This window comes from Otolemur garnettii, unplaced genomic scaffold (genome assembly GCF_000181295.1).
Source record: "Otolemur garnettii isolate 467f Iridium unplaced genomic scaffold, OtoGar3 scaffold00146, whole genome shotgun sequence".
Classification (NCBI taxonomy): domain Eukaryota; kingdom Metazoa; phylum Chordata; class Mammalia; order Primates; family Galagidae; genus Otolemur; species Otolemur garnettii.
In genome coordinates, this window is record NW_003852541.1 from 503,450 (window position 1) to 513,726 (window position 10,277).

A 10,277-nucleotide genomic window follows, 5' to 3' on the forward strand; every position below is an offset into this window, starting at 1 on the left:
AAAAAAGTTGGAATTCTCATTTGGAAGCACAGTGAAAATTTGACTTGAGCATTTTGCTATTTGAGTATTTGAAAATCTACTAACTAGGCTTATTAAACAAGAAGATGGTGCAGTTATGGTAGTTTAGTCAAGGAGTTCAAGAGTTGAGTGCACCCCTTCCAGAGTGGGTTGGAGCCCCAGTCCTGCCATGTCTCTTCTTTAGCCTGGCCCCACCCCAGTGCCTACCATGCACACTCCTGAGCCTGCTATACCCTCAGCATGCAGTTGGTGCTTACTCTGTACCAGTCTCTAGACCAAGGGCTTTTCACATTCCTTTAGGAACCTTCCCCCAGCAGCCAGTAAGGTGACTCTTCCCTGTGGGGTACAGGTCAGTGTGCTCTGGCTGTGAGGGTGGAGGATCCATGAGGCCATTTGGAAGCAGGCAGAGCAACTGTTCACAGGTGTGTTTACCCAGGCTGGAGGCTCAGACGGAAGAGTACCCCCGAGTCCCAGCTGCAGGTGTAGAGCCCTTGGGGCAGCTTTCTCTTTTGTTCCCTTGTCCACCAGGGAAATCTTTCCTTGTTCACCAGGACCCTTTGCCTGAGCAGATGCCACTGCTCTTCCGTCTCCTCTGAACCTCTAAGGACTTCTAAGAGCTTTCTGTTCTGCCGCAGTTGTTGGCTTCCCCACCCTCTCCCACAGGAGATAGGCATTTTGGTGCACATCCTGGACCCCTGCAGGATGCAGAAACTGCCTGCCTTCCCTCTTGGGGCCCCTGCAGGGCATGGGCAAGAGGACAGACTACAGGGGCTGATAGTTGGTAGCAGTCACATTTGCTGTGGGCTGGCTTGCTACACCAGCCACACCAGGTGCTAGACTGAGTTGCTGTCCATGAATCACGTCACATAATCTCCATAGCAGCTCTGTGGAAAAAGTCGTTATAGTCCCTATTTCAAAGATGCGACAAAGAGGAGTGATTTGGTTAGGGTCCTACAGTAGTGGGGCTCAGACTGACACCTGTGACCCTCTTCCCCCACTAAGCCCTTGTTTAGAAATATCTTTTTGTGCCAGGTACAGTAGCGCACACCTATAATCTTAGCACTCTGGGAGGCCAAGGCAGGTGGATTGCCTGAGCTCAGGAGTTTGAGACCAGCCTGAGCAAGATCAAGACCCGTCTTTACTAAAAATAGAAAAATTTGCCAGGTGTCTTGGCCGGGTGCCTATAGTACCTGTAGTGCTTGGGAAGCTAAGGCAAGAAGATTGCTTGAGCCCAGGAGTTTGAGGTAGCTTTGAGCTGCGAAGGCATTATGGTACTCTACCCAGGGTGACACAGTGAGACTAACTCAAAAAAAAGTCCTCTCAAGAAGATATGCCTGCTCTGGGGCCTCTGGTTCCTCCACGTCTGACCGTAATTCCAGGGGCAGGGTCTGGGGCGAGGCATGGATTCACTTCTTCATCCCAAGTGCAGGACCCAAGACCCACACCTGCTGAGGAGGAGTTAGAGCTAAACAGACAGTGGCTCCACATGACAGGCACAAGGGGTGGTGGCAGAATCTGTGAACTGCCAAGAGGTGCCTCGTGTACCTTATCTGTGCAAACGTCAAAAAAGTTAAGACTGGTTCCCCGAGTGTTCTAGATTGTGCAAGTGGGGTTGACAGTTAAAGAACCATCACCTGAGCTGTGGACTCTGCCAGGAAGGCAGAAAGCATTAATGGAACACTGTGCTAATGTGGTGTGGGGAGGCCCGCCTGGACCTTGAGGTGAGCTGTTGGTCATCAGGCAGACAAGGGGCAGGGCCTGCCCAGGAATGGGAAGCCTCAGAGCCAAGGGCAGTCCTCAGATGGGACCATGTTAAGATGTGACCTTCACAGGGAAATTGGTGGGTCTGCTTTGCATGATGCCAAACGTGTACTCAGGCATTTGCTGATGTTATTCATGTCCTTGCCTGCCTACCCTTGAAACTTGGCCATGACTTAAAGTGCCCAGGGATTTCTTAGAGGCACTGTCTAGTCCCTGTGCTGCTCTGGGGTCTCATGTGAGCATCACCAGCCAGCTGTCTCTGGAACTACACTGCTGCCCTCAGTGGACAGACCAAGGCTGTCTCCCAGAACTAACTGCCAAAGCTTTATTTCCCAGGATACTTGAGCCATGTGGGATTCTGTGTGGAGTGAGGGGAATGGCCTTCTCTGTAAACATTAAAATGAGTTACTTACGGATTTGAAAGCATCACTCTGGTCTTCAGATTCTTGTGAATTATTTTATGGGCAGGCACCCCATAAAATTTGTCTTAAACATTGTTTTTTAGCTTCTTGCCCCTGCTTTTGGAGCTCATGGTAGAAACTGCTGCAATGAAAAATAAACCCAAGTTTAAGATGCATTTTGTCTAGAAGTTAAGACCAGGGCCCTGGAGTTAAATCTCCTTGCCAACTATTGCCATTTAGAGGCTTGTTGTTGTTGTTTTTTTTGTTTTTTTTGAGACAGAGTCTCCTTTGTTGCCCTTGGTAGAGTGCTGTGGTGTTATAGCTCACAGCAACTTCAAACTCCCTAGTTCAAGAGATCCTCTTGCCTCAGCCTCTTGAGTAGCTGGAACTACAGGTGCCTACCATGAAACTGGCTAGTTTTTCTATTTTTAGTAGAGACAAGGGTCTTGATCTTGCTTAGGTTGACCTCGAACTCCCAAGCTCAGGCAATCTATCTGAGCCTCCCAGAGTTATGGGATTATAGGCATGAACCACCACGCCTGACCTGACATTTTCAATTCTTGTTTACTCTCTCTCTCTCTTCAAATTTTTTTAAAAAGATCTAGCTTCAAGCTCAGCATGGTGGCTCACACCTATAATACTAGCATTCAGGGAGACTGAGGCAGGTGGATTGCTTGAGCTCACAAGTTGGAGACCAGCCTGAGCAAACACAAGACCTTATCTCTACTAAAAATAGAAAAACTGAGGCAACAGGATCTCTTGAGCCCAAGAGTTGGAGGTTGCTGTGAGCTATGATGCCACAGCACTCAGCCCAGGTGACAGCTTGAGATTCTGTCTCAAAAAAATAATTAAAAAAAAGGTCTAGCTTCATATAACATCTCATTAAAATGTATTCAGTGCCAACATTTTCTAGGCCCTGTACTTTTTGACAAGGGCATGAAAAGGCAGGCTTTGTTGTTAGGACTTATAAAATCACCTTAGTTTAAAAGGTTTCTGGTACAACCCTTTGAGCCCCTGGAGGTGATCCCTGCTGGAGTTAGCAGTGCCCTCCAGCTGCTGTGCTTTCTGGCTCTGGCTACAACCCTGCCTTCCTGCCATTTCCCTATTGGTTCAGCTTGTTGAGAGATCTTCTTGCCTGTAATTATTTTTTAATTCAACATAAGACTTAGTTCCTAACACATAATAGGAATTCAAGTAACACTTACTTTCAGAAAATGAACTAGATTGGCATTGCATTAATGTATTAATCCAACAAATGTACTGAGTACCATTTATGTGCCAGGCGATGTGCTGGCTGCTAGGGAGAGGTATGAACCAACAGTTTTTGCCTCCTGTGGACTTTGTCTCTTTGGGGTACAGAGAACTAAATACAAATAACAGTCTGTAAGCAGTCAATCCACGACTGGAGGCGGCTGCATACAGGCCTCTGGGGGGCACACACTGGAGCACTTCAGTAAGACTTTGGGGACAGACAATGCTTTAGGGTCTGTGAAATTCTTCCTTAGAAGTAATGGATCTGAAGAAACAGTTTGTAAATGTGTTGCTATTTCATGATTAAGTGCTCTCCTGTAATTAGAAAGAACCATGCTGGGAGGCAAAGGTGGATGGATCACCTGAGCTCAGGAGGTCGAGACCAGCCTGAGCAAAGCAAGATCCCATCTCTACTAAAAAAATAGATAAACTAGCTGGGCGTTGTGGTGGGCACCTGCAGTACCAGCTGCTTGGGAACCTGAGGCAAGAGGATCTCTTGAGACTAAGAGTTTGAGGTTGCTGTGAGCTATGACACCACTGCCCTCAAACCCCAGGGAAACTGAGTGAGCTTCTTCCCCCCCCCAAAAAAAGGGGGGGTTGAGATTGAGGTGTTGGCTTCCTGGACCTACTCAAACAGCAACTGTTAATACAGTACTGTGAACTCCTGTGTTAACAAACAATAGCTTTGTTTGTACAACCTCACTCCTGAAGAAGAAAATGGCTTTTGCTCAGTTTTCATGTTCCAAGTCTGAAGGAGCTTGCTGGAGTTATGCAGAAAGGACTAAAAGATAACTTTGCAGATGTCCAGGTCTCTGTAGTTGATTGCCCTGACTTGACTAAGGAACCATTTACCTTTCCATAAAAGGTCATCCTCCTCCCCTCAAGGGCTTGGTACAATCTGGCATGCTAGCAAGCTGGAAGCTATTCAGCTGAGACCTGGAGGCATGGGAAGCCTGGACAGGAAGCTGGACCTAGAGTCTGAGACACCTTTTTTTTGACTCCTGCGAACATACCCACCCCTGGCTTCTCACAGAGACTCCCCTCTCCTGTATTTAACTATATTTAATTCTGAGAAGAACAGACTTTCAGCAGAAAAGTTTGGGGGAAGCAGCCCTGATAAATGGGGAGAAGCTAGAATTCCCTTTGGGAAACTTTGCTTCCATTGATTGTGACAAGCCAGGACTGTAAGGAAGGGGCCTGAAGTCTCTCACCCAGGCTGATTAGCTAAAGACCCCTTGAGACCCCTCTTTGATGGTTCTGAGGGGAACCCTGACTTCTGTACGCCTTCCTCCCCAGAATGTTGAATAAAGGGAATTAAAATGAGGGATGTGCTTTTAAAAGTTACAATAAATTAAACTGAAGCTGCCAAGCGTGGGTCTCTGTAGCAGGAAGGGACTTGGCACCAGGTCTCTGCAGCAGGAAGGGACTGGGCGTTTCCATTATCTGCATCTCGCTACAGGAGGCATTGAAGACAGTGTCTGGAAGCTTCTACTTTGTTGGCCACCATGATAATCCAGTTTTAGAAATTGTGTTTTTGCCAGCTGGGAAAGCAGAATCCAAAGACAACCACTGTCATCTAAACCAGCTCATAGCTCATGCTGCTCTCGACCTGGTAGATGAGAAAATGTGGCTCTCGAACGTGTATCGAACATGTGAAAACTGTGGGCAAGTTCAACAGGTGGTTTGTGTCAGCATTTGCCACTGAAGGGCACGTGAGATTTATTAAGACATACGGCAAGAAGAAGGAATAAACTTTACTGATTTCTATGATTTGTATGTCTATAAAGTTTGCAATGAATCTATTTTATGAACCCAGTTCTCCTATGAAAAGTTTAGTTCCTTTTAAACACTTTTAAAACTGAATGCAGAAAAACTCCAAAACAATGTTACAACAATGGGCATACTCAGGAATGTGTACATTGTAAGTAACTTGATTAAATAGCCTGGAAAACATTTTTAAAAAATTACAATAAATGGCATTCCATATGCGTATGTTAAAAGAAAAGAAGAGGTCAGGCACAGTGGCTCCTGCCTATAATCTTAGCACTCTAGGAGACCAAGGCAGGTGGATCACTTGAGCTCTAGAGTTCAAGACCTGCGTGAGCAGGACTGAGACCCTGTCTCTACTAAAAATAGAAAAATTGGCTGAGGGTTGTGGTGGGCACCTGTTGTCCCAGCTACTTGGGAGGCTGAGGCAAGAGGATTGCTGGAGCCCAAGAGTTTGAGGTTGCTGTGAGATGTGACACCATGGAACTCTACCCAGGGCAATAGAGTGAGACTCTGTCTCCCCCAAAAAATAAATAAATAAATAAAAAACCATGTTAGGAAGTAGTCAGAGGATTGGCTTCTAGTTAATCATAACATCTTCAGCATACAGTACTATAATCTGAAAGAATATTGGTAACTTACTATGAAATAATTTACTTGGGACACTGATTTGCTTTGTAGCTTAAAGCAATGCTAACTTGATCAAACTTCTTTTATTTTTTTGTAAAGACTGAGTCTCACTTTATCACCCTCGATAGAGTGCCATGACATCACACAGCTCACAGCAACCTCCAACTCCTGGGCTTAGGTGATTCTCTTGCCTCAGCCTCCCAAATAGCTGGGACCACAGGCGCCTGCCAGCACGCTTGGCTATTTTTTGTTGCAGTTTGGCCAGGGCTGGGCCTGAACCCACCACCCTCAGTATATGGGGCCAGTGCCTTACCCATTGAGCCATAGGCACTGCCCCATCAAACTACTTTATAGCTTTGTGTTCTGAGAGATTTGCTTGTTTCTAAGTTCAATGCTAGTGTGGAAGTGTTTGATTGGATCTAGTTGCTAATTGTTAAAAATCGTCTGAAAATCATCTTTTATTTCTGTGATTCTCTCATTAGTGAGCTACAGAGATAAAGGATGCTCTGCGTTTGAAGCCTCCTACAGAAGAGCCAGTGGGCCTGTTCTGCTTTTATTAAAGTTTGAGTTACAAAGCAAACCAACTTCTACTTGCTAGGTACTGCTTCACTTTGGCCTTGATGAACAGGATAGAGCAGGGGTCCTCAAACTTTTTAAACAGGGGGCCAGTTCACTGTCCCTCAGACCATTGGAGGGCCAGACTGCAGGCCCAGGACCAGTCGGCTGCTAAGCAGGACAGGCAGTGGCAGCAAAAACACCCGGTGGGCCGGATAAATGTCCTTGATGGGCCGTAGTTTGAGGACCCCTGGGATAGAGGAAAGACTAAAATTGTAGAGTAAGGAAGAGAATGGAAGCTAGAAGCCAAAGCTTTTTCTTTTATTCCCCTCACTTTTACAGTTACGTGGTTTGATATAAAAGAGTGTATTCAGGCCATGGTAATTAGAAAAATAAGTTTATTCAACCATCTTTGGCATCAAAGGGAACACATAGTTTAGAGAACGAAATCATGTCATCAAAAGATTCTCACAGCCAACTGAGTCACCTGCCCAGAGTGGAGTTTCTACCATTTTTTAGTGGTATCTAGTACCAAAAAATATATCATCTTTCTAATGATCCGCTTAAGTTTAAGAATAAGAGAATACTTTGATTCCCAAATCTGCACCTCTTAAAATTCATCCTAGGAAATCAAACCAAGCCCCTGGCTCCAAGGTAATCACTAATACTGTGCTAAGGAAATAGACCTATCAATTATTTTTTACACTAACACAAGGAATAATGCCATTTTAATATTTGATACAGCCTTTTCCTTCATGGCAGCAGTGGAGGACTGTTCATCACCTGTGGTAAACATATTCACTCTGTAAACCTATATCTTGCTCTTGCTCTGTAAACCTACCTTTCTTCCCCAGTAAACTGTTTCATGTTTGCCTTGCTTTATTGGGTCTTATCATTTTTTGGCCAAGAACACACCAAGAACCAAGAACATAGGCAACTGCCTGAACCCCAACATCCTGTCTCCCCTGTTTATGGGCTCAGAATCTAGAAGCAGGCCACCACCTGTCCTCATGTCCAGGGTCTTCCCACAGGTGGAGCTGAAGAATTAAGAGGCAAAGAGTCTGCAGCAAGAGCAAGATCAGTATCTGATCTTCCTATACCAGCATGTAGCAGCCTATCAGCAGCTAATCTAGGAGGCGTCACTGCACAGGGAATAAAAAGCTGCAGGCACAATGGCAGCTGAGATAGCCCACCAGGAGTTGCAGGAGACCCAGGAGTGCCTGAAAGCTACTAGATAGCAGAATGAACAGCTGCAGGCCTAGCTGAGTCCAATGGCTGACCTTGGAAAGGGGAGATGGATTGGACATGGATGGACAGAAGAAGTCCCACGAAGGAGTAGAGGAGGTGCCTGAGATCAAAGGAGTAAAGGAGGAGCCTGAGATCAAAGGAGTAAAGGAGGAGGAAGGAATGGAGAAGGACTAATATTTTGTATACTTGAGGGCAGGACCATTCCGTGTCATACTGGAGGTTGGAGTTGGCAAATGGGGAGGTCTGGGGCTATGATGACCTTTAAAAAAAAGGGGGGAGGCAGTTCTAATGATTATGTAGAGCTGGTAAACTTATTTATTGATATCATAGTAGAGTTGAAGGTTGAAGGTGATAAGTTCCTGTTTATCTTGTTTCTTATTTCCGAATAAATGGATTAAGGCATAAAAAATTTGACACAGTGAATTCTTAAGCATAATGAGAGTCCTGCTGTTGAGATCTAAAAATATCCAGCTGAAATAGAAGGCTGTGGTCCCCAGGCCATGGAAGAGCTGCAGCAGTAAGAAGCTGCGGTCACATCTAGAATCCCAGCAGCCACAATTCCATATATTTTGCTCTTGGCAAAACAATATAGCTGTCACACTGTTTTCACTAGAAAACAAAATTTCATTTTTTGTGGGGGATACAGATCAATACAGTTCTTCCGAAGATCCAAGAAAACATTTAATTAGAATTGAAGACTGTCATTGAGGCAGAAACAAATTTTAATTGTTGGTAGCCTGAGCTTCCTTTCACTGAAAAAGAAAAGATGAAAGAACAGCTGTTCCTTTTCCTGCTTATCATTTCTCCTCTTTCTTGGACATTTTTTATTACCCCAGAAGCTAGTGCTATTTACATATAAAACAATTTCAGCTTAAGACTAGAGAATTAGTGAGCTTCTAATTGAAACAGGGATTCAAGGGTACACAGTCCAATAAATCCAAAAAGAGTTTAATAATTAGCTTAATGCACAAGAATATTTTTGTACCCTACCCATTGCTTGAACTTTCAAACCCTTCTAACACATGGAAAAGCAACAGGACTCCTTAGTTTTGTTATCAAAACTATGGAACTGCTCAGATATAAAAAGACTTTTGAAAGCTTTTTGTGAGAAATCAGTTATGTTAAATAACCCCTGTTTGTTTTCTCTGGACCTATTTTACTTAGTCCTATATAAAACTGATTGCTGACCTAATTTCATGCTCAGCACTAATTTGGAAGATAAATAATTATGAGGTAAGTATAAAATATAACTCTACCCCAAATATCAGAGGCCTTTTAAAGAATGGCAAAAAAAAAAAAAAAAAAAAATAAGAGCTAAAAGACAACATATGCTGAGAGTGAGAATGTTTTGTTGACTCTTCTATGGACTGTATCAAGAAGGGAGAAAGGCTTTGGCTTCCCTAATCTTCTGCCTCACACCTCTGCAGGACAGAGTGAGCCCAGCATGATGGCGCTTCAGGGACTCCAGGCGCTGGCTGAGCAGTTCTGTCTTTTCCACCTTTTCTTCCAAATCCTGAAGGAGGGAGTCCTTACCCAGAAGCCCACACTTCTGATTTAGCTTGATGTTGTCAACCCTCAGGCTGTCTCGGGCTTGTTTTGTCTTGGTCAAGATGTCCCTTCCTAGGGCTACCTGAGCCTCAATTTCCAGAAGCTGTGTCTTTTTGCATGCATTCTCCATATCCATGAAGTGCAACTTCTCCTTCACGTGGGTTATTATTTGCACATTGTTGGTCACTTTGTTGCGCAGTTTTAAAAGTTCCTCATTTCGTTCCTCAACTTTCTCATTGAAGGTCTGGTTCTCAATCTTAAGCTGTTCAAAATCAATGAGGAGCAGACCCTCAGACAAGTCCTCCTGCGCCCTCATCCTGGTTTCAAAATGCGCCACACTCTGCTTCAGTTGCACGTTCTCTAGCCGCACAGAGCTCATCTCCTTCTCCTTTTTATCCTCCAATGCCTGGATCTGCTCCACCTCCCTCAGAGCGGCCTGGCGCCCACCTCGCATCCGACAGCTGCCCATGGCTTGCATCACTACTTGCTTCTTGAGTGCCTGGAAGCCTCGCCACTCCTTCTCCACCCTAGTGACTTTCTCCTGGCACTGCTGCTTCATCTGTGCCAGCTCCTGGTGGTACCACTGCAGGTCGTCTGCCTGTTGCTTCTTCAGCTCCTCCAGCACGGCCAGATAGCGTAAATACGATTGCTCTTTCTCGGGGGCCTCGGTCTCCACGTCTTTATCCGGCATATCAGTGGCTTCCAGGCCCTTCTTCTTGCGCAGCGCCTCGAAGATCCTGTGCTGCAGGTGTACGTTGTAGCGCTGGTAGCGGTTCCGGTCCACCATCAGGGAGCGGTACTGCTCTAGGAGCTCGTTGCGCAGCTGTTGTTCCTGCTGCTTCTGAACTTCCTCCGACCACTCGAAATCCTCATCCTCTACATCCAGATACTTCCCATCCTCACTTTTCGTCCGGCGGCGTGCCCGACCTTTCAGTTCATTTTCCTCACTCACTCTTCGCTCCTGTTCCTCCACCCACTCTGGCTTCTCTTCCTCGTCCCCCTTCAGGGCCGGTGCAGCCTCTTCCACGCCAGTCGTGGTCAGCGGCGTGGCGTACCGGGCTCGCGATTCTTTCTTACCCTCCGCCTCCGCCTCCGCCT

At 45.6% G+C, this 10,277-nt stretch overlaps 1 protein-coding gene across 1 annotated transcript; it reads right to left on the reverse strand.

Annotated features, from left to right (window-relative positions):
- Window positions 1-8,954: 8,954 nt before the first annotated feature.
- Window positions 8,955-10,275, reverse strand: CCDC96 (coiled-coil domain containing 96; the record flags this gene model as incomplete). The annotated part of the gene is made up of 1 exon (XM_003799170.3): window positions 8,955-10,275. A coding segment is annotated over one exon (1,272 nt), but the record flags the coding sequence as incomplete, so codon positions are not given.
- Between the last annotated feature and the right edge of the window lie 2 nt (window positions 10,276-10,277).